Raw genomic sequence first — 25,193 nt, forward strand, 5'->3', positions numbered from 1 at the left:
CCCGGAAGCCCTCTGGAGGCTGGAAATGGCCTGTTTTCCAACTTCTGGTTGGATAATGATCATTCAAACACTCCCACCTGGTCACATGGCCGGCAAGCCACTCCTACCCAGTCACATGACCATTAAGCCACACCCACAAAATAAGCCACACCCACAGTGTGGCAGTAAACATTTTGGTTGCCCATTACTGGATAGATGATAGATAGATGAGAGAGAGAGAGAGAAAGAGAGAGATTTATTGTGATAGTCTTATTTACATTCTCTTCCAAGAAAAGAAAAAGGCATAAAACTAAATCACAGCAAAGCACAGTTTGCATGCTCCTGTTCTGAATGCTCCACCAAGGAATCATGATTCCCACAACATAAGTCAACCTAACACATAAAACACTGAATTATCTTGTTTGTTGTTTCCTGCTGGACAGGTTGTTGTGGGTTTTTTTCTTTTTTTTTCTTTTGTGTTGTGACATTACAGATTGTTTCTGAGTCGAGAAAGTTTCCTTTTGATTTGATCTGAAAGCTGCACAGGCAGTCTTTCCTGTTAAAATGGAGGGGGTGGATGAGTGAATAATCTTAGGCCGAAGGAGATCTATGTAAAGAATGAAATATCTCCAGAGACATTTCAGCCTGGAAGATGAGGAATGGACAACATTACCTGATCAAGAGCCACATTTGGATCTGGAATCTCTTCCAAAAACCCCAGTAAAACGGGGAGAAGAAAGGAGGACAAAAAAAGATTTGCACTTGGTTTCCTATAACATTAATTCAAGTGAAATCCTTGACTCACAACACTTCTATTAGTGACTGTTCAAAGTTACAGTGGCCCTGGAAAATATGAAAATTTTTAGTTTAGTTTACTTTAGTTTACTTTTGTTATCGTTACACCTCATACAACACAATTAAATGCCCTCTTCAGTGGACATTATAACTATAAAAATAAAAACACAAACACGCATCCTTTACGTTCTGTAAAATTGAATTTGAAAACCCAATATTGCACTATACCATAGAGTTCTATATATAATTCTCTATATATAATATAGAAATAAAAGAGCCTCGGTGGTGCAATGGTTAGAGTGCAATACTGCAAGCTCCTTCTGCTGATCACCGGCTGCCAGCAGTTTGGCAGATCAAATCTCAGTAGGCTCAAAGTTGACTCAGCCTTCCATCCTTCCAAGATCAGTAAAATGGTGACCCAGATTGTTGGGGGCAATAAAGAAGGCTGTAAAGCACTGTGATAGAAATGCTAAATGCTATTGCTAAATGCCATAATTCAATATGGCTACTGCCAGTGAAGGGCTACCAAAATTTTTACTACCACACTGTGGGCGTGGCTTATGCAGGACACCCTGCATTTTCTTTCAGTGCAAATTGGGTGCTCTGGGGTGGAGCTCCATTTTCACTACCCCACTGCATTCCCCCCTGTCTGGGGGATATTCAGTAATAGTAAATAGATAGGGAAATTGTATCTCTTTGAGCAGAGGAGAGGCCAGGCAACCCTAATCCAAACCCTTGATGTGAGTGACTGTCAAGTTGGTCATCTTAAAGGTCAATCACATGACCTTTAAGCCACTCCCTGGTCACATGATTTCCAAGCCACTCCCACCTGGTCACATTGCCAACAAGCCACACCCACAAAATAAGCCACACCCACAGTGTGATAGTAATTTTTTTTTGCAGCCCTTCACTGCCTAGATGCACCCACAACAGCTCATGTAGCTGCATTCTGGACCAGCTGAAGTCTCCGAACGCTCTTCAGGGGTAGCCCCATGTAGAGCGTGTTGCAATAATCTAGCTGCGAGGTAATAGAGCAGTGATTTTCAACCTTTTTTGAGTCGCGGCACATTTTTTACATTTACAAAATACTGGGGCAAACCACCAACCAAAATGACACAAAATGACACTCTAACACAGTACATATTATACACCATCAGGATAGGCATAACCAGCTGAGGCTGAGGCTTCATCTAGTGGTGGCAACATTTACCTCCAGTCCTGACCAGGATTAGAAATCAGGACCATGGGGAGGAGTAGCAGCTTCAACTACTCACCACAGCCCCACAATGACAAGTGCGTGGCAGCCCGAGCGGGGACCTTCCTGGGTGTGGATGAGAGGCTGCCTGCTATTGGTTCATTGCTAGTGATTGGGATGAATCCTAGAAGTGATTGGTCAGTGAGCGTTCCCTGTGCCTCCACTCTTCCTGTCGCTGATAGCTGGAGGGATTGTGGGGGGAATGTTTATGTTCAGATGGAGGCAGCTGGCGGCAGACTGGATAAATGGCATCCGCGGGCTGTATGCGGCCCACAGGCTGTAGTTTGGGGACCCACACTGATTGAATAACACTGGACTAGAGGACCAAACAAGTAGTGCCCAAGCAGAGAGATTCATTCATGGCAACACACCTTTCTTTCGACATATGGCACTCTTATGAAAATTCAGAACTGAGCTGGAATGCGAGCAATAATTGGCCATTAAAATGGCTGTATGTTTTTATGGTTTGGATGGGAAATCTGCCTCTCTGTTGAATTTAGCATATGCTACTTTTTTTTTTTCATTTTGTCTTTGGGCTTCAGAATTTGAAGATACAGTTTATAATGTCAACCTCATCTGGGACATCTCCACTGTGGTATGATGGGCACATGGGCATCTGGAGTTTAAGTTGTTGGTTGATACCACCACCCCCCCCCCCCCTTGCAGTATATGTGTTAAAGTTTATTGCCTGATGGCTCTCCAGGCAATTGTTTACTTCATTTAGTATGAAAATGAGGAGTAAATATGTATATGGATTTCATCTGGGATGAATTAGCACTCGACGGCATTTCAGGTGTGAACATAATGGTAAGAACTTCATTGGGGTGTTTATCTTCTCTGTTGCAAATATTCCTCTCTGTTGGCTTATTCAAAATAACAGAGTTGGAAGGGACCTTGGAGGTCTTCTAGGCCAATCCCCTGTTGAAGCAGGAGACACTATGCCAGTGATGGCGAACCTATGGCAGGGGTGCCAGAGGTGGCATGCGGAGCCATATCTGCTGACACGCGAGCAGTTGCCCTAACTCAGCTCCAATGTGCATGTGTGTGCCAGCCAGCTGATACATTGCATCTACTTTTTTTTCAGTCTGAACTCTGCCTAAATAACTCTGTTCTCAAAGTGCAGATGTCAGGTTTTGTCTATAAAACACCTCTCTTCCTCTATTCAGTGTTTTGCCACCCAGATGCATTGTTGGAGTTAATTTTAAGGTTGATTATAGTATAATCATCTCAGAAGACATGGTATAAATCATAATAGATTAAGGGCTAAATTCAATTATCTTTGTCATTCTGTCACTGTGGTTTGCTTTAAAACTTTCAGTTGAAGAGAACATCTGTAGCTTAACAGGGCCCTAAGTTAAATTTTCAGAAACTCTAGTTAAAAGAATTTCAGTCTCAGAAAAACTATGTGAACTTTGCATTTTCTTTATTCATGGAACATGCTTTAGCCACATCCTAAAAATGCTAAGCTGGTTAGTATGAATATTGCTATACATTGGATTGCGAGGTTAGTATGTTCTGTGAATGCAGATCATTGTTTATTTGAGGGTATTCAGCAAATCCAGAAGATGGGCTAATTCCAGTTAGGGTTATTATGTTATTGCATTTGCTAATGCTCTAATTTTGAATGGAGAAATATGCTATGAAACACCGGCAGAGTTTACACAGGATGTTAACAAATTGTGGCTAAGCAAATCAGGACTTAGACTAATATATTAATTAAGATCTTCTAAAAGAGGCAGCGATATTATTATTATTTTTTATTTATTAAATTTAATTGCTGCCCATCTCAAGGGGACCCTTTATGATATTCAAAAGAATAAAATAATACAGAAACATGTATACGAATTAACGTCTATAAAAATACAAAGCATGAGCTGTAACTAAAAGAGAGAGGCATATTCATGTTTGAAAGCTTTCCAGAGTCACTTCTAGATGAGATGAGATCTGATAAATAAAATAAAAAATGCCTACAGGAAGAACCAACTAATTTCTGTAATACAGTGTTCCCTCGATTTTCGCGGGGTTTGCGTTCCAAGACCGCCCGCGAAAGTCGAATTTCCGAGAAATAGCGGTGCGGAAGTAAAAACACCATTTTTGGCTATGGACAGCCAAAAACTACCCCCACGCACCCTTTTTCAAGGCAGCGCAAGGAGCCGGGCTTGAAGTTGGGGGTGGGGAACGACGAAAGTACGGAGGCCGGCAAAGATTGTTTTGAACGTTGGCTGCCCCCGCCCCCCCAGCGCCTCCGGCCCCCTCACCGCTACCGCCCGCCCCGCCCGATCCACCCCTCTCACCGGCTTTCTTGGGACACAGGTCCTCCTGCAGCAGCGCTGGCGGCTACAGCTTCTCATCCTCCTCATTCGGCCGGTAGCCGCTCTGAGCGCTTTGAGAATGCCTGCCTCACCCCTCTCACAGTCCCTTAGCTGAGAGCGCTTTTGTCCCAGCTATCAGCGAGGGGGCTGTAGGAGAGGTGGGGCAGGCGTTCTCACAGAGAGGGAGAGAGAGAGGGAGAAAGAGAGAGAGAGAAAGAGGGGGGAGAGTGGAAGGTAGAGAGAGAGAGAGAGAGAAATGATAGAAAAAGGGAGGAAAAAAAAGAAATGAGAAAATGATTGAAGCAGAGAATGACAGGAAAGAAAGAGAAAGAGAGAGAGAAGTGACTCTTGGTGATGACGTATGACGTCATCGGGTGGGAAAAACCGTGGTATAGAAAAAAAAACCGCGAAGTATTTTTTAATTAATATTTTTTGAAAAACCATGGTATAGCCGTTTCGCGAAGTTTGAACCCGCGAAAATCGAGGGATAACTGTATCACCCTACTCAGAAGTAAATTGTACTTTAACGTAATGGTGTTTTCTTAAAAGCTTTTAGACATAGAATTGGAAAAAAATGTCACAGTCCTATACAAAGCTAGCAAAATCAAACTCAATTTAGTTAAGAAAAGAATATCATTGATTGAAAGCATAGATTTGCAGCCATCTTAGTTAATTAAATCACTCTGGGAGCAATAAATTAAGGCCTTTCTTCTTTGCTTGTTAAGATTGTGGTCATTGTAATCTATTAGTCTAGGAAAGAAAAAGAAATTGAGACCAGATGCTGTCCAAAATTAAATTCAGGCAGTGTAACTGACCCTTTGCACCATTCAAGAAGAGAAATGTAACTTTGTATGAAATCTGATCCTTCCACCCATAATTACAAACTTCTATCTATAGCAAATCCACTCCAAATAATTGAGGGCCCATCATAATTGTATTTGGGGATCCCAATGAGAGAATTAAATGAACACAGACTTTATTCTGTGAACAGAAGTCTACTGATAAAACATGAAGGCCACGTCCATGTTAAGCAATCTACCTTTTCAGCCCTCTGTCCCCAGTCCTCCAGCTCCCCATGTACCCAATTCAGACTGCTTGTTTTCCAGATGACCAACAAAATTGAAATGCTAAGAATAAAATACAAGCAGGGATTTTTGTGTGTGCAACAAACAGGGAAAGGACTATTAAGAGAACACCATTCATTCAATACATGGGGCTTAATTATTTTGGAAAGGTTAAGGGCTGAACTATATATGAGTTTAAAGAATCTGAATACCAGGATAATTTATATTTAAGTAGTCTGTGTGCTCACCCTTCTATCCAGTTGCTTGAGCCATGGTGGAGCAGTGGTTAGAGTGCAGTACTGCAGACTACTTCTGCTGACTGCCGACTGCCTGCAATTTGTCAGTTCGAATCTCACCAGGCTCAACATTGACTCAGCCTTCCATCCTTCTGCAGTGGGTAAAATGAGGACCCAGATTGCTGGGGGCAAGAGGCTGACTCTGTAAAATGCTTAGAGAGGGCTGTAAACAGTGATGGGCTACCAAACATTTTACTGCCGCACTGTGGGTGTGGCTTATGCATTTTGTTTCAACATCTTTCTGTGCAAATTGGGTGCTCTGGGGTGGAGCTCCAAATTTTGCTACCGGAACTGCGTTCCTGACTGTTCCCATAGGAGCCCATCACTGTCTGTAAAGTACTCTGAAGCAGCATATAAGTTCTATCGCTATAGGAGCTGTGGTGGTGCAGTGGTTAGAATGCAGTACTGCAGGCTACTTCTGCTGACTGCTGGCTGACTGCAATTTGGCAGTTTGAATCTCACCAGGCTCAAGGTTGACTCACCTTCCATCCTTCTGATGTATAGAAGTCTAAATGCTATTGCTATTGCTATAGAAGCCATGGTGGTACAGTGGTTGTAATACAGTATTGCAGGCTAACTCTACCCACAGATTGAGGTTTGATCCTAAGCAGCTCAAAGTTGACTCACATTCCCAACCTTCTGAAGTTAGTAAAATGAAGATACAGATAGTTGGGGGCAATATGCTGACTCTATAAACTGCTTAGGGGAGACTGTAAAGCACTGTGAAGCGGTATATAAGTGCTATTGCTATCTATCTAATTTCAGTGTAGTTAATGTGATGTACTAATCGAACTATTCTCCAAAGAATTTGAGGCAAGACAAGAAATTATGGATATAAACTAATCAAGGAGAGATCCAACCTAGAACTTTAGAGAAATTTCTTGACAGTGGAAGACCTTGCCTGCAGAAGTTGAGGGTCCTCCATCACTGAAGGCTTTCAAAAAGAGACTGGAAAGCCCCCTTTCCATAACATTACAAGGCATCCTGCTTGAACAAGGCATTAGACTAGAATATCCCTTCCAATTATTATTCTGTAATGTCTGGTTCTTTTCCAACTCTAACCCCACAATCTATCAAAACTCTAACTGAATTGACTTTCCAAATTCAATTATTTTCATTGACTCATCAAATCAAATTAAATGAGATTCCCTCCATTAAAATGCTGCCTTTCATTTGTAACCATTTCAGAAAAATTGAAATTCAGCATAATTCAACATTTTGAATAAAAGTACTAAATAAAAAGTACTTGATTTTCTGAATCAAATTGACAGTCCTGATTGGATTGGAATTGATCTATTCACTATATCTGTCTACATGCATTTCATTTCTTGGGCATTTGTCACATGTTTCCAGGCAGCCAGAACAAACAGGCCTGAAATTTCAATCCACTACTTCTCTTTCTCTTATGGACACAAACAAAAAATATGTATTTTTCCTTAAAAAAAAGTTTTCCTTTTCCTATTTTTCTCATTTTTTTTCTAAATAAAATATTAAGCAACAAAATAGTGGAGATATTGGTGCCCAACTCTGAGATCCAAATAAAATCCTTTGTCATGATGTTCAAAATAACATAATGCTTTACTAACATTACAACTTCATATTTATGGTTCATTTTTCCTCAATTATATACTGATCATTAACTGTACAACTTATGTAAATTTTATGCCCATTTAACTAATGTTATGTCCCCCTTTTTTTCTTGCTTGTCCATTTTCTCTCTTTTTAATAATATATGGGTTGTTTTATAAAAAGGAGTGGGTTCCTTTTCAGTTCCATAGTTGAAGCCACCATCCTGAAACCTCCTTCCAGTGGATTCCATGACTTAGATCGGGGCTGTAGGCCAAGTTGGCTCTTCTATGACATGTGGACTTCAACTCCCAGAATTCCTGATCTAGCATGATTGGCTTATTCTGGGAATTGAAGTCTACAGGTCTTATTAAAGTTGCCTAATTTGGAAGTGCCTGGCTTAGCCTTGACAATGGTTCCTCTGCCCTAACATGCATCTTCTGGTGGGAATGCAATTTTGGCACATGTTTTAATTATGTTTCAGTCTTTTTTCTTTTTTTTAATATCCAATGGAAGTACGAGACCTGATTTGGTAGCTGACTCATTTTCTGAATATGACTTTCTATGTATCATTAGTCACGATTTGTTAACATCCTGTGTAAACTCTGCCAGTGTTTCATAGTATATTTCTCCATTCAAAATTAGAGCATTAGCAAATGCATTAACATAATAACCCTAACTGGAATTAGCCCACCTTCTGGGTTTGCTGAATACCATCAAATAAACAATGATCTGCATTCACACAACATACTAACCTCGCAATCCAATGTATAGCAAGATTCATACTAACAGGGTTAGCATTTTTAGGATGTGGCTAAAGCATGTTGCATGAATAAAGAAAATGCAAATTTTATAGCCAATTGCTCACATACCCGGTAGTTTTTCCGAGACTGAAATTATTTTAACTAGAGTTTCTGAAAATTTAACTTAGTGCCCTGTTAAGCTACAGATGTTCTCTTCAACTGAAAGTTTTAAAGCAAACCACAGTGACAGAATGACAAAGATAATTGAATTTAGCCCTTAATCTATTATGATTTATACCATGTCTTCTGAGATGATTATACTATAATCAACCTTAAAATTAACTCCAACAATGCATCTGGGTGGCAAAACACTGAATAGAGGAAGAGAGGTGTTTTATAGACAAAACCTGACATCTGCATTTTGAGAACAGAGTTATTTAGGCAGAGTTCAGATTGGAAAAAAAGTAAATGCAATCAGAGGGATAGAATCAAGATCATATAAAGTGTTAATATCAATTTATAATGCCTTCGTAAGGCTACACTTAGAATCTGGCATCCAGTTTTGGCCACCATGAGATATATATATCACATGTTTTTTGCTGAATTTGAAAATTCCTTACTTTGATTGAGGTTTAACTTGATAATGTCATTGTGTTTGTTGGTTAAGTGGTACGCTCTGGAACAAGTGGGCAACTATGGCCTCTTTACGGACTTCAACTGCTAAGCCATTTCTGAGTTGAAGTGCACAGGTCACAAAGGGACCAGGGTTGTCCACCACTGCTGCAAAATCAACTCTCTGTTCATTTAGGCAGAATGGTCATTGTATGTTTTCTCTTTGGTTGGTCTGTGACTCACCTATTCCACATACTAATAAAATCTAATGTTGTGTCTTCTCTGTCATTGTACTATAGAATAGAATAGAATAGAATAGAGTGTAGAGTAGAGTAGAGTAGAACAGAACAGAACAGAACTGAACTGAACAGAATAGAATAGAATTCTTTATTGGCCAAGTGTGATTGGACACACAAGGAATTTGTCTTTGGTGCAGATGCTCTCAGTGTACACAAAAGACAAGATACATTTGATCAAGAATCAATAGGTACAGCACTTAATGATAGTGAAGGGGTACAAATGAGCAATCAAGTCATACCGGGGAACAATCAATATAAATCATAAGGATACAAATAACAAAGTTACAGTCATGTAGTTATAAGTGGGAGGATATGGGTGATGGGAATGATGAGAAGATTAATAGTAATAATAATGTAGACTTAGTGAACAGTTTGACAGTGTTGAGGGAATTATTTGTTTAGTAGAGTGATGGCATTTGGGGGGGGGGAATGTTCTTGGTAGCAATGGTTTTTTCTGCAGTTCTGATTATTCTCTGAAGTCTGTGTCAGTCTTGTTGGGTTGCAGAACCAAACCAGACAGTTATAGAGGTTCAGATGACAGACTCTATTCCTCTATAGAACTGTATCAGCAACTCCTTGAGCAGTTTGAGCTTCCTGAGTTGGCACAGAAAGAACATTTTTTGTGGTGCTTTTTTGATGACATTTTTTATGTTAAGTGTCCATTTTAGGTCTTGGGATATGATAGGGTTAGGGATAGGTATTTAAAGGAGATGGAATTAAAGAATGAATTCTCCCTGATCTCTCTGAAGCTCAGATAAGCTGGGAGAGGCATAGATTCTACACGTTCATTATGCTAAGCCATGATGAGGTTAAACTAACCTTGTTGAATAAGTGATAATTTACCAGATCCGCACAATACACTAAAGCCTGGCTTATATAGCAGTGAGACTATGTTCTTCAACTTTTAACTTGGTGGAATGCATGGATTTGGTTACTGTTTAGTTAAGGGCTACCATTTGATACATGAATTTTAATTGGATTATAAATCAATCTTGCAGAAGTGAAAAGGCTTTCTAAAACCCTTGTTAAAATTTTAAAGCTTTCTTTAGAGTACATCTTGCACTTTGAACATAATCCCAGTATTTACCTGTAATTTTAGACAGAACCTTCGTCCCATTGTAATTATACCACACTTTCCCTTCCAGTTCTGCAGAAAAGAATTAGCTAATCTAAATCAATTAAAAAGAAACTTTGTAGAAACTTAGATTCTTTGGTGTTTTTTTTCTAGCGCTTCTTGGAAATAATAATAATAAAAAAAGAAGGGCAGGTTTGTCTCTGGTGACCGTGGGTGGCCTGCTCCTATTGATTGTTTTTAGAAATGGTTGCTAGACTCCTCTTGAAACTGAGAAATGGCTCTCAAGGTGCCCAGAGGGGAAAAAAACCCTAGCCTTTTATGTAGAATGGGAAGGGGGAAAAGATGCAAAGAGTATGAATATTGATTAATACAAATAGAATTGCCCTTGATACCAGCAGTTTCTGGATCACTTTTGTAATGGTTTCTGAACTCTTATGTAATAAATCACTTATCAGAAGTTCCCAGATTCATGTTGTTGTCTCCTTCTCCTCCTCTTCCTCCTTCACCTTCTCCTCCTCCTCCAACACCTCCCCCTCCCCTCCTCCTCTCCTTTCCCCTCCCTCTACCACTCCCTGTCCTCCTCCTCCCCCCTCCCTTTCCCCCTCCCCTCCCCTCCTTCTCCTCCTCTCCCTCTATCCCTCCCTGTCCTCCTCCTCACCCCGCCTCCTGCCCAGCATATTCTCACAAATGCAGGATCCATTTTTATATCAATGAATGCGTATGTCTGTTTAATTAGTTTCATACTAGCCAGCCGGGTAGAAAATCTGACTCCCGTTCTATTCATTTGCTCAGCCTCTTTAAACCAATTATGAACTAGACAGCTCTTAAACTAAAGGGATGCCTTCAAATAAAAGAACTTCATCAAATTTCCGTGTCAGTTTACTGGTCAACATTTACAGTTCAGCCTCTTTCTAGGATGAAATTCAAATTACCAGCACAAAGCTGTAAATCTATCACTGAAATCCACATGTGAAGACTACAGTAAATATTAATAGATTCTGATGTAGTGCAATGACATTCATGTAAAGTCAGTTTGCTAAGAGTTGCCTTCAATTATTATGAGTGGCTTTGTTTGTTTGTTTGTTTGTTTGTTTGTTTGTTTGTTTGTTTGTGTTAGATACTGGGACTGAAGAGGTTTGAGACAGGTTATAAATGGTGGAGGTGATGTGCCGGTGCCTGGAAGCTGTAAGGGTCTGGATGGGGGCCAACAGGCTCAAACTCAACCCAGACAAGACTGAGTGGCTGTGGGCATTCCCTCCTAAGGACTATTCAATCTGTCCATCCATTGTTCTGAGGGGAGAAACATTGACCCCCTCAGATAGGGTTCGCAACTTGGGTGTCCTCTAGGAACCACAGCTGAGCCTTGATCACAACCACTCAATCAACAACTATCATGGCCAAATTGTATGAATGTCATATATGCATGTTGACGGGTCAGTTTATTATGGCTTTTAATTAAGGTTTTATACTTTAGATTTTAACTAAAATTTAACCTTCTCTGTGGCTGCCCCAGCCCTCTGGAACCAACTCCCCCCCGAGATGAGAACTTCCCCCACCCTCCTCGCCTTTTGTAAGTTGTTGAAAACTCACCTTTGCCACCAGGCATGGGGAAACTGACATCTCCCCTTATCTATTTTGGTTTATGTATGGTCTGATTGGGTTGTGTGATTATTTTATTACAAGGGTTTTTTAAATTGTGTTTTTTAAATATTGGATTTGTACATTGTTTATTATTATTGTGAGCCATCCATAGTTTTTGGAGAGGGGCGGCATACATATCTAAATTATTATTATTATTATTATTATTATTATTATTATTATTATTTGACTTATTTTAATTTTTTATGTAATTTATACTGTTGTAAGCCACCCTGAGTCCTCCGGGATTGGACAGCACAGAAATCAAATAAAGAAACAAACAAAACACAGCTCTTTATTTATTTTTTTTATAGAGAGCTGTCAGATGGCTCGGCCAATCTGCAAACTTCATTTTCCCACCTCTTGGAGTGAACAATACGTATATTTAGCCACCCAACTCATGTTAACATGGCTCAAGATGCTTACAACATTTTAAAAACCCACCATATAATAAAATGCAATTAAAAAGCCCTCCCCTTTCCCTTCCACTCAGAAAACACTGAAGTCCATGCATCTTAAAGTCCACAAGGTTGAGAAACACTGGTCTACTGGGTGGAAATGACACACACCAGCTTTGTCCTATTCATCCCATCTGGAATTTGTTTCATCCCCAATTCAGGCCCAACGAAACAGGCAATCAAACTGCAGCTGACCCAAAGATCTATCATAACCCAAAAACATGTCAATGAAGACTCAGTCATCCAGAACAAAAGTATCAAAAAGGTTGAATCGTGGCAACTGGATTCAATCTTTTATAACCTAGAAATGGGTTTGTGCTGTGTTTTGAACCAAGACTTTTCTTCCCTATGTAATACACCACACCCTATTCTTGCCCTCCATTGTTAATTCTTTTTAAAAAAATAATCTTTATTAGTTATTTACATTAAGAAAAAGACATAAATACCACAAAACAAACGTAAACAAAAAAACCATAAACAAAACACGACCTATACAGACATACTGTATAAATGTCTTTCACAGTTGCAATTGTATATCTAATCTTATAAACACTCAATGATTTACACTTTTGCCAACCTATCTGTTGACACTATTGCTACAGCTATTTTTATATTATTTTGTTTTTTCAACATACTAGTTTACATTACTATATTGTATATTATTACCTAAATCTTAATCTATATTGATTTCAGTCTTAGCACCTGAATCGTAAATTATCCAAAACCAATTGCTAAAACAACAGTTTTATTTTATGTATCTGATGAACGAAAGGAGCTTACATTTTTGTTGTTGTAAGCGGCATATAACTCAAATAAATTAAATTAAATTAACGTGAGAATATTACAAATTTGAGAGAGCAGACTTCATTGAGAAAGGCCTATGGCTGTTCACCCAGGCTAAGTATCCTAACTATTTTGTATCCTAAGTTTTTTATTAATTTTGATTGTTTCTTCATTGCTTATTTGACTCCTATGACAATCATTAAGCGTTGTACCACATTTCTTGACAAATCTATATTTTCTTTTATGTACACTGAGAGCATATGCACCAAGACAAATTCCTTTTGTGTCCAATCACACTTGGCCAATATTTTTTTTTTATTCTATTCCATTCTAAACCTTGATTCTGTTGAATGCTGAATGATCCAGCATCTTCTCCTTTTTGGAAAAAGAAGGGGAAAAAAGTATCAACCACCTGTTGCATTTTTGTCTTTTGTTTAGTGCCGGGTTTCCCGTATCCAGCTGCAACTGCAGCTGCCGCGTACCGAGGGGCCCACCTTCGAGGCCGAGGTCGCACCGTCTACAACACATTTCGAGCTGCAGCACCCCCGCCTCCGATTCCAGCTTACGGCGGGTAAGTCACTGCTAGTCCTGAGTGTCTTCAGCCTGTCGCTCTGCATGTTTCCATCTTCTAACTTCCCACAGAGAAGAAGCCAAAATAAATAAAACAAAATACAATAAAATAAAAAAAGGCAACCGAGCATCTGTGAATTCCCAGGCGAAACCATTTTGTCTCGCCACACCAACCTCGCACAGCGGGCTGCCAATCTCCGTTGCCTGAAGTGGATCACCTTGCACACGGGGGTTGACAAATGATAGTAATTTGCCCTGCCATGGTTGGTGGCTCTCAAGCATTTTGTGCATCCCGTGTTATTATGCAAATTCCCCTTGAGAAGGAACACAAGGCAGAGGAAACGCATGGGAGCAGAGCTGTGTTGGAGGGTGATGGCAAACATCTGGTTCTTGAGGAGATGGAATCATATTTTAAATCCATTTCTGAAGCGGTGGGAGAGGGGAGTGAAAGTTTGACTTGTAACCCAGAAGGACTTAGTGTGTTGATATAGTTATGATGGCTACCTAGGAAGCTTGTGCATGCTTTAAGCTTCATGCTTGTGGAGAACTTTCCAATCAAATGCATAAATTATTGAGGGAAACAGATTTTGTGCTTATTGTCTCTTAAAATGGCACACCTTCATTTTCCCCACATAATAAAAGGTTTATTCACTCAACCTGGAGATTAAGGAGAAGGCAATCCCAATAGGGTAGGGAGAGTCTCTGAATTTGGCTTTTAAAACTGGTGGATTTCAACTCCCAGAATTCCTCAGTCAGCCATGTTGGCTGAGGAATTCTGGGAGTTGAAGTTCAGAAGCCTTAAAAATTGTCAAGTTTAGAGACCCCTACAATAGGACACAAACCTTTAGAGATGACCTGTTCTAGAAATTCAAGAATCCAACCATAGAAAAATTTGCCCATCCATTCTTAAATCAAATAGATCATGGCAAAATATGGAGCATTCCATTCTCTATCTTTCTTGAAACAGAAGCATAAGTCTGGAGATAAATTATTTTTGCTCATTTGCAGCAGATCAATTGGTACAGTCCTTTCTCTTCCCTTTTCCTTCTTTTGGATTTGAATTTGAAAAAGAAGAATACTTCTGTGAAATAGAATGGCTGGCCAAATTACTTCTACTGCTGAAGGTAGATTTGATTCTAAGACTCTCCATCTAGACCTAGTCAAATGATCTAGTCAAAGAAGGATCCCAGCATTGTAAAAAGAGTATAAATCTATTTGCAACAACTTGATAGGACATATTTTACAGAAGAAACAAAGAAACACAAAGGGGGCTTCAGACTTTAGGAAAACTCCATATAAAACTGAAATTTTTATTTTTCACACTGTCTGAAGAGATGCACCAAAATATATTGGTAGACAGTCTGAGACAATCTGCTAGTTCCATATTGTTCATTGATAGTTGGAATTTTGACTTGGCTATATCTAAAAATCCTTGTTTCTGAACAAGTCAGTGCGAGACTACATACTTATTTTATTCCCCTCCCATTTTATCATGGTTCAGCTAAGCTGAGAAAATGATGGACAGAAATCTAGCGAACTGTTGAAAATATTGTTCTGACTTTATCCTTGTCATGGTCCTCCACAGTTTTCCTACTTATATTTACAAGGACTACAAGTGGTCCTTGACTTATGACTGTCATAGAGCCTGCCCATCACAATCTGTTATGACTGTCATAGAGCATATCACTCATGTGATCAACCCAATCTTAGGACCTTTATAGCAGCAGTTGTTAAGCGGACACCAAAGTCATAAAGCCAATGCTAAGTTGTAAAATTAGTGAACAAGTTGTTTGCTGTGGGCCACTATTGTAGGAAATCAGAAGTAAATGCTAACAATGTGACCATAGTAGCGTGGGGCATGGGTAGCCATCAGATCTTTAGAACACCTGGAGACATCTATCGTAACTTTGAACTGTTCAAAGTGACTGTAAGAGATGATCAGGCTGAACCTGAGAGAGGTATGTGTCAAACATATCATCAGCCTCAAGTCCCTTCATGCCCACAAGAGATCAAAGTCCAGCCCACCATGAATTCCTTATCTACCCCCAATTTGGTTTGGCTGTTAGTAGTTCAGATTCTTACAGACACGTTTGGCACATAATGAATCTTTATACAGTGGTACCTCTACCTAAGAATGCCTCTAGTTATGAACTTTTATAGAGAAGAACTGGGTGTTCAAGATATTTTTGCCTCTTCTCAAGAACCATTTTCCACTTACAAACCCGAGCCTCCGAAACTGTAACCAGAAAAGGCAGTGAGAAGCCTCTTTTGGGCCTCTCTAAGAATCTCCTGGGAGGAAACAGGGCCGGAAAAGTCAGTGAGAAGCCTTTGTGGGGCCTTTCTAGGAATCTCCTGGGAGAAAACAGGGCCAGAAAAGGCAGAGAGAAGCCTCCGCTGGGCCTCTCTAAGAATATCCTGGGAGAAAACAGGGCTGGAAAAGGCAGTGAGAAGCCTCTGTGGGGCCTCTCTAAGAATCTCCTGGGAGGAAACAGGGCCAGAAAAGGTGGGGAGAAGTCTCTGTGGGGCCTCTTTAGGAATCTCCTGGGAGAAAACAGGGACAGAAAAGGTGGGGAGAAGCCTCTGTGGGGCCTTTCTAGGAATCTCCTGTGAGAAAACAGGGCCGGAAAAGGCAATGAGAAGCCTCAGTTGGGCCTCTCTAAGAATCTCCTGGGAGAAAACAGGGCCGGAAAAGGCAGTGAGAAGCCTCCGTTGGGCCTCTCTAAGAATCTCCTGGGAGGAAACAGGGACGGGAAAGGTGGGGAGAAGCCTCTGTGGGGCCTCTCTAGGAATCTCCTGGGAGGAAACAGGGCCTCCACCCTCCCTGTGGCTTCCCCAATCGCACGTATTATTTGATTTTACATTGATTCCTATGGGAAAAATGGCTTCTACTTACAAACGTTTCTACTTAAGAACCTGGTCACAGAACGAATTAAGTCCGTAAGTAGAGGGACCACTGTATTTATCTGAACTGCCTGTATTTTCTGACTTCCGTGGAACTTGACAGCAACTGGTTATAAATGAAGGGCTATCTGTAGGGGAGGCGATTTGGGTCTGGATTTGGATTTGGAGGAGGCTGTGGGTGTTAAATCTTCCCAATAATAAATTCTTTAAACTTCTTTTTGTTTTTTGCAAGTAGGATACTCATCTTGAGTTAGAAGAAAGCCATTTTAACAAATGGAGAACAGATGTACAATTATTATACTGGGGAAAAAACACTGTTTGATGGAATGTTGAGAACAGTTGCAAAATATAATGACATAATATACAAGATGTTGTTTTCAGAATGACATTCCATCATTTTTTTCCTGTTGCATTTCCCCCCCATCTCACATACATAAAATCAGGATCAGATGATGCTTCTGAAAAGAACCTTTTTTAATGGATTGCCATTAATCCTGGACTGTAGTAGAATGAAAGATAGTGATCTGTCAGCTTTTCAAACCTAATACACATTATTTCTTTCCATCAAATTTTCTGTGAATAATAGAGAGGGAATCAAATTCCTAAAACTCTCTGTGTTTTTAAGTATTTTTAAGACGAGTCTCTGACTTATTCTCTCATATGAATTCCTCAGAAAATATCCTGTGCCATACACTTTTCCCCTCCAGAAATTAAATAGGCTGAGAATTACAAGTTTTATATTCTTAGGGTATTTCTATATTGACTCCAAGGCCCAAAGTGTTGAATGTAATCTATATATGTATAAAAGCCAAATACTACTCACACATCATCATGAAATCTCCAGAATTGTAAAGCCTACAAACTTGAAGCTTGGCACACATGTTCCTCTTGGCTTCTAAGTGCTCACTAAGAAAGGATTTTTCAAAATGACCATCAGATCAGTTATTTTATCCCCAACCAGGGGATAAAAAGCAAGCACGTGGGCTCCAAACCAGCAAACTAATGTGTTGAAACTGACCAGACTAAAGACTAGCCAGATGAATACCTGGTAGGCAGATTATTTTTTTCCCTATTTTCCATCCCCAAAACTAAGATGTGTCTTATACTCCGGCACATCTTATACTCCAAAAAATACTGTAATAACAGTTGCATTCACATTTGTTAACATGTATTTTTTAAAAATACCCTAAGCTCTGTTTGTCCTTGGTGCTCTCCTAACTTGTTTGTTTCTTTGCAAACTTTTTGTTACCAAACCGCATAACATCGTCAGTGCTAGCAAGAGTGGGGTTTGCTCTCACGTTATATGCAGGCGGGGGTTGCTGCTCCTGCTGCTACCGGTGCTCTGCACATGCAGCTCTGCGTCTCCAGTGTGCACACGTGCATGTCTGAGTGAGATTTTGCTTCTGCGCATGCACAGGAAGCAAACTCTTGTGGGGGGGGACACAAATGTGAGATTTTGGTGATTTGTTTTGCTTCTACATGTGCAGAAGAAAAAAATCATCAAAATGCCACATGCGTGTGTGCCCCCTTGCAAGATTTTGCTTCCTGTGCATGTGCAGAAGCAAAATCTCGCTCGGACATGCGCACAGGCCAGAGACGCAGAGCTGTTTGCACAGCTCAATTTTCACTACTGGTACGATGGTGTCAACCGTACTGGTAGGAACCCACTACCAGTTAGTAGCCACTATTATATAGCCACTAGCCACTAATGCATAAAATGAGAGGAAACCTCAGTCCTTGCTAGCAGTGATGATTTATTTATTTATTTTATTTATTTATTTATTTGTCAAATAAGTATAGTATTATAGTACATATTAACATAACATAACATTAGAACGTAGTAATAGAAAGGATAATAAGACCAGGGCCGCCGATAGACCGGTATTACTGGGAGTGGCGTCACGGGCCCGGCCAAATTGGAAAATGGGGGGGGGGCGGCACCCGCCAAAAACTCTCCAACCCCGATTGAGACAAACTCTGCCTCTGCAGAGCTTCTCCGACCGCGGCCCACACCTTCTTCCCACCCCCGCGAGGAAAGAAGGCAGGGAGGCCAGCAGACAGTCAGGGAGCCCCGATGGCAGCCGCGGAAGGAGGAATGACCGCGGCGTTGGCTCGGCCCTCCGGAAGCCAAGCCGCGCTGCTGGGGAAGCGGAATTGGGGAAGCCGGGAGAGGGCTGAGCCCAGCCGGCTTCTCCGCCGGCCTTGTGTCCCCCCGAGGATTGCAAGGGCAAGAGAGCCGCGCCTTTTGGCCTCCGGAAGTGCTGGGCCGGGGGTTCGGGGGGGGGCATGAACACCGCCCGCCGCCCGGAGCCAATGGCTTCTTTGGGGCTTACTCGAATTCCTGCTGCTGGCGCTGGGAGCAGGTAAGCGTGCGCGGGTGGCCGGGTGGGAAGGGCGAGGCGCGAGGGGGAGGCAAGTGGAGAAGCGGAGAGAGAGAGAAGTGGACCAAAAGAAAGAAAAGGGAAAAAGAGGGAGGGAAAGAGAAATGGAGAGGAAGGAGGGAGGGAGGGGAGGGAGGGAGAGAAGGAAGGAAGAGAAAGGAGGGTAGAAAGAGAGGGGGAGAGAGGAGAGAAAGGAAGAGGAGAGATAGAAAGGAAGAGAGAGAAAGAAAGAGGGATAGAAAGAGAGAGAGAGTGAGAGATGCTCAGTGAGCCTTCTTTGAAGTTGCCTTTCTTTCTTTCTTTCTTTCTTTCTTTCTTTCTTTCTCTTTCTCTCTTTCTCTCTTGCTCTTTCATTCTTTTTTTTCCTCTTGCTTTCTTTCTTTCTCTTGCTTTCTCTCCCTCCTTCCCTCCTTCCATTTCTTTCATTCCCCCTCTCTATTTTTATTTCTCTTTCATTCTCTTTCTTTCTCTCTTTCTTTCTCTCTTTCTTGTTCTTTTTCTTTCTCTCTTTTACCTTCCCTTCCTCTATTTCTTCTTTTCTTTCTCCTTCCTACCTTCTTCCCTCCCTCCCTTCCTTCAGTCCTTCCTCTCTTACTCTCCCCTTTCATAAGTTTCCTTGCTTCCTTCCTCTGTTCCTGTCCCTTCCCCCTTTCTTTCTTTCTTTCTTTCTTTTTTCTTTCCTTCCCTCCCTCCATTTCTTGCTTTCCTTCTCCTTCCTCCCTTCTTTCCTCCCTCATTCCCTTCTTTCACTCCTTCCTCTCTTACTCTCCCCTTTCACACCTTTCCTTGCTTCCTTTGCACCCTTTCTCTGTTCCTGTACCTTCCCTCTTTCCTTCCTTCCTTCCCACCTTCCGTCCATTCATTCACCCATTCCTCTCTTGATCGCCCCTTTTACCATTCCTTCCTTCCTTCCTCCCTCCCTCCCTCCTTCCTTCATAGCTCGCCCTCGCCTTTCTTCCCTTCCTTCCAGATGGGAGTGCCCCCTCAAGACACCCGCCTGACTGCTGGTACCCTGCTTTTTCTCTCCCCTCGTCCTTTCCAGCTCCTCGCCGGTGGCTGCTGGGTGTGGGATCCCCCTCCCCTCTCCCCTTGCTAGAAAGCACATGGTTTTGTCAACAAGGCCTCTTCCAAGAAGGGAGAAGTGCCAAGGAGCCGTAAATAAGCCTCGCTCTGCCTGACCGATGCCAGGAGAATCTTTCTTTCCCTCGTCGCTCCCGCTTCTTTCTTTCTCCTGGACGAGTCCACACAATCGGCTTAACCCAGTTCCTGAAATAGCCTATGGCAGTGCTTCCCAACCTTGACAATTTGAAGATATCTGGACTTCAACTCCCAGAATTCCCCAGCCAGCGTTTTCTGGCTGGGGAATTCTGGGAGTTGAAGTCCAGATATCTTCAAGTTACCAAGATTGGGAAACATTGGCCTATGGGACCGCCTCGCTTGGCATGAAGCGGGAAATGATCCCCAGGGGATGGAGTGGCTTGGCGACTTAAAATAGTTTTAAAATGGCGGGGGGGCAGACACTTAGGCTGTATGGGTCCCCAAAATTCCTGATGGTGGCCCTGAATAAGACAGTAGGAGAGGGACATTAGGCACAAAAGTGCACTTATGCATGCCCCTTACAAACCTCTTAGAAAAGGGGAGAGGTCAATTGTAGATAATGTAAGGTTGAAGATTTTGGGACTGGGGGAAGAAACAACAGAGTCAGGTAATGAGTTCCAGGCGGTGACCACTTTATTGCTGAAATCGTATTTTCTGCAGTCAAGTTTGGAGCAATTTACATTCAGTTTGTATCTATTACGTACTCTTGTGTTGTTGTTGTTAAAGGTGAAGTAGCCACTGACAGGGAGTACATTATGATGTATGATTTTATGAAAAACAGTTAAATCAGTTCAGAGACAATGTAGTTGTAAGTTTTCTAGATGTAGTATTTGAAGTCTAGAGGAGTAGGGTAATTTGTTACGTGAGGAGGAGTGAAGGACTCTTCTTGTGAAGTATTTCTGGACTCCTTCAATTGTATTAATGTCTGATATGCAGTATGGATTCCATACAGGTGAGCTATATTCTAGAATACGTCTGACAAATGTTTTGTATGCCCTGGTTAATAAATCAGTGTTTCTAGAGAAGAAGCTACGTTAGATTAGGTTTACAATTCTTAATGCTTTTTTGGCAATGCTGTTACAGTGGGCTCTAGCATTTAGGTCATTGGAAATGAGTACTCCAAGGTCTTTGACTGAGTGAGGGTCCTCTGTGAGTTCAGTTTTACCAAGTATGTATTTAGTATTCGGTTTCTTTTTACCAATGTGTAGGATGGAGCATTTGTTGGTAGAGATTTGAAGTTGCCAGTTGTAAGATCATTCAGCTACATGGTCAGGGTCCTTTTGAAGAGTAGAAGTATTGTCAGTGGTATTAAATAGTTTAACATCATCAGCAAAGAGAACACAATTGCTTGTGATATTGTCACAGAGATCATTTATGTAGAGTTTAAAGAGAGTAGGTCCTAAAACACTGCCTTGTGGGACGCCACTGTTAACTGGAGTGGGATTAGATATGGCATTACCTATTTTGACCACTTGTTGTCTGTAGGACAGGAACGCTGAAATCCAACCATGCAGAGGTCCAGAGATGCCATAGGATTTTAGTTTCAGAATAAGTTTGTCATGAACTACTGAGTCAAAGGCTTTGCAAAAGTCTATATAGATTGCATCTATTGCTAGATGCAATAGTGAAATATCTGAAAGAAAGCAGTCAAACACCAAGAACCCCACCAACTGTGAGCTACAAATATTCTCTTCTATTGGCATTTGTATACAGACACAGAGCAAACTCCACTCTCTTCTATTAATGATGATATTACTTAGTTGGGTAATGAAATGTCTGCAAGAAAAGATCCAAGCTCAGAGAGCCCCAAGGAGCCCTCATTTCAACCTTGAGGTACAAATATTATCTTCCATCAATGCCCTATACCCACTTTACCCATTGGCGAAACCTTTCCCTCCCCTGCCAAAATTAGCCCTTTCACCATCTATTTCAACTCTTTGAAGGGTGCAGGGCCAAGAAATAGGCAAATTAGGGATTCCAGAAATTATCTTTATTGTTGAGGGGTGAAATAATAATCTTCAAAGCCTATCAAAGCTTTTCTTTTCCCTTAACAAAACCAAGGCACGATCAGTTAGAGGTTAATTATCTTGGTTATTTAGAGTTTCTTTTTCAGGCTTTCCTTCAGGACCAAGTTATCTTCTCTGAAACTTTCCTCATCATGGTCGCTCAGGTTTTTTTTTTTACAGTTCCATGTCCTGGTCTGTATTCTTTCACATAATCTCCCTATTGCCGTTTTTCCTCACGACGGCATCCCAGCAAACTAAATTGGGATGAGTGAGAATGACTGGCACAAATTTGTCAATTCGGTGACTGAGGAGAGAATTATACTTGGCTTTAATTGCTTTCAGAACATGTAACATAATTACATATTCCCCAGGATTCATCCGAAGCAGCCCTTAGGTGCAAATATTTGGGATGAATGGCGGTGCAGATTATTAAGAGGAGTGCCATATTGCTACCAAGGGACCCTTGTAGCTCTGCATTTCAGGGGAATATTTTGGGAGAAAAGTACAGAAAAAGTTGCCTTTATTGGTCTTTTTGACAAATAATTCCTCCTATGAAAGACATCCAGTATTTCTTAGAACACAGCTTGAAATATGAGTTTAAACAAATTCTAGACAGGTGAAAAACCAGCTTCTCCCAGCTGAAGATATTCAATTAGGTCCTTTCATCTTCCCTACAAGGCATAACGATCTGAGGTGACACTAACAAAGATGTGTAAAAGTATGTTTCCTTGTACAAAAAAAAAGATTGCCAAGAGTGTGTAGGCACATGGAAGAAGGTGGTATCATAGAACTGACTACAGATAATTCTTGACTTACAACAGTTGATTTAGTAACATCACACTCTGTTTTGACTTTTTTTCCCCACAACAATTGCAGCATCCCCAAACTTCAGATGCTTGGCACCTGAATCATGTTTATGATGGTCATAGAACCCCAAGGTCACATGACCCTCTATTGCAACATTCTGGCAAAAACCAGGTTCACTGAATGACTTTGTTGATCAATTCATAATTGGAGTGATTCACTTAAACCAGTGATGGTGAATCTATGGCACGGGTGCCACAGGTGGCATGTGGAGCCATATCTGCTGGCACGTGAGCTGTTGCCCTAGCTCAGCTCCAATGTACATGTGTGTGCCGACCAGCTGATTTTTGACTAACACAGAGGCTCTGAGAGAGTGTTTTTGGCTTCCAGAGAGCCTCTGGGGGGATGGGGGAGGGCCTTATTATCCTCCCCTGGCTCCAGGGAAGCCTTTGGAGTCTGGGGACGGCAAAACGGGAGCTTACTGGGCCTACCAGATATTGGGAAACAGGCCATTTCCGGCCTCCAGAGGGCCTCCAGGAGGTGGAGGAAGCTGTTTTCGCCCTCCCTGGGCATTTAATTAAGGGTGTGGGTACTTGAGCATGCAGGATAGCATGTGCTCATGCTCTTTTGGCACCCAAGGAAAAAAAGGTTTGCCATCACTGACTTAAATAATTGCATCAAGCCAGGTTGTAAAATGTGGGGAAATTCACTTAACCAGTGTCTTGCTTAGCAACAGAAATGTTGAGCTTAACTGTGATGTTGAGCTTAACTATGAGCTTAACTGTGATGGTACGTTGAGGATTACCTGTACATACAACCAGTAATCTGGTCTCCAGCACATGTTATAACATCATGGCTGGCATCTAGACGAATAGTAGGTTCTAAAACTCTTTACTCCTGTTTCGTGTGTACACTTGTGTATTTGCACACTTCCACGCATGCACAGAAGCGTCCGTTTGGGTGGGCTGAACCGCCCACCATTGGTGCTACCAGTACTTAGAATTGGGCCAAACCAGGAGCAACCCACCACTGATCTAGACTAATGAAGAATGTTTTGCTTCCCTTAGGGATGGACCCAATTAGCCTCCCCTTGTGAACTTAGCTACACTGCCACCTATGAAAGGGCGTCATCTGTCTAGAAATGGGACAGGTGTTGTGCTAGAATGGTAAAACAGGTTAGTTTAGATGCTGTGGGGTTATCTGAAATTCAGAGGTGAAAATCTTAGCTTGGTATATTGAAAGATGCACTCCCAGCACAAAACAGCTGTCTATTCTATTCTATTCTATTCTATTCCATTCCATTCTATTCCGATTGAATTGATTTGATCTGATCTGATCTGATCTGATTTGTATGCTGCCCGTCTCTAAGGACTCGGGGCAGCTCTCAACATAATAAAAAAAACCAATATACAATATCAAAATATAAAATCCAATTAATATAATTAACTATTCTAAAAAAACTTGGAAAATAAAAAATCATTCATTCACATTCAACAACAAGCATACATCGCACTTTTCAGCCGGAAACTAGGGTCTAGTGACCCCAAGCCTGGCGGCATTGATGGGTTTTCAGGTTCTTACGGAAGGTTCTTGTTTTGTAGTTAACCAGATGTTAATGGTGCCAGTTTACTTTCTTCTGAAAAAAAAAAAGGAAATAAACAAGGAACTTTCAGACCCCATTTGAAATACAGAATGGGCGCCCCACCTGATGTGAATTCTATAATGTATCTATACCCTTATATATCTTTCATTTGCATTCCAATTTGTTTGTTTGTTTGTTTCTTTCCTGTTCTGTCCTTCTTGTGATATGACTAACCTCAAGAGTTTCAGGGGTTGGTAGCATCTGCATGTGGAAATGCACTAATATGAATGTTTTTTTCTTTGTGTGCACATCTTTCCAGTGTTGTTTACCAGGATGGATTTTATGGTGCAGACATTTATGTAAGTATGAATTGATGTGCATGCCGTCCACCTACATTGCTGGAACCATTTTTTATTTTTATTTTTTTCTTTTCTTTTTTTTACGTTTGCTGCATTAAGCTTCGGCTCTGTCCGCTCCCATGTTGCCATGTTTAGAAATTTAATTGGAAGGATTACTGAGTATGGAATAACTCAGTGTTTCTTTGCATCAATTGTCATATGGCTTCATTCACTACCTAGGGGCCTTATAGAAGGTCCAGTGGGTGAATCTGAGCTTGGATTGGCCACATGATCTCATCTGAGAAGGCTCCTATACCCTACTTCCTTAAGGGCAAAGCAAAAATCGGAAAGAGTAAACATCCCACCCCATTGCTTCATTTCCATGTCAGCCCTGCTATCTGGTCTGACCTAGGTATTCCCAAACCATGAAGCAGACTCTTTGTCTTGACAAGAATCCCCCCTTTTAATTAAATTACTGTGAATTCTTCTCATTCACATCCAGGAAAAACTTTCAAGGGTAAATTTACAGTCACAGACCTTATCTGGCTCAAAGAGCTGCCAAGCCGATATCTTCAAAATTTGGAGAGGAGTCTCTGAGAGTCATGAACCAATTAAGCAAAGTAATTGTCTTCTGCAAA

At 41.2% G+C, this 25,193-nt stretch overlaps 1 protein-coding gene across 2 annotated transcripts in view; it reads left to right on the plus strand.

Annotated features, from left to right (window-relative positions):
- Positions 1-25,193, plus strand: part of RBFOX1 (RNA binding fox-1 homolog 1) — a 438,314-nt gene that overhangs the window by 303,109 nt on the left and 110,012 nt on the right. For both annotated transcript variants that reach the window (XM_070760820.1, XM_070760821.1), the window contains 2 exons: positions 13,314-13,446; positions 24,537-24,576. In XM_070760820.1, the coding sequence (XP_070616921.1) occupies positions 13,314-13,446; positions 24,537-24,576 (173 nt within the window). The remainder of the gene's footprint in view (positions 1-13,313; positions 13,447-24,536; positions 24,577-25,193) is intronic.

This window comes from Erythrolamprus reginae, chromosome 9, assembly GCF_031021105.1.
Source record: "Erythrolamprus reginae isolate rEryReg1 chromosome 9, rEryReg1.hap1, whole genome shotgun sequence".
Taxonomy (NCBI): Eukaryota; Metazoa; Chordata; class Lepidosauria; order Squamata; family Dipsadidae; genus Erythrolamprus; species Erythrolamprus reginae.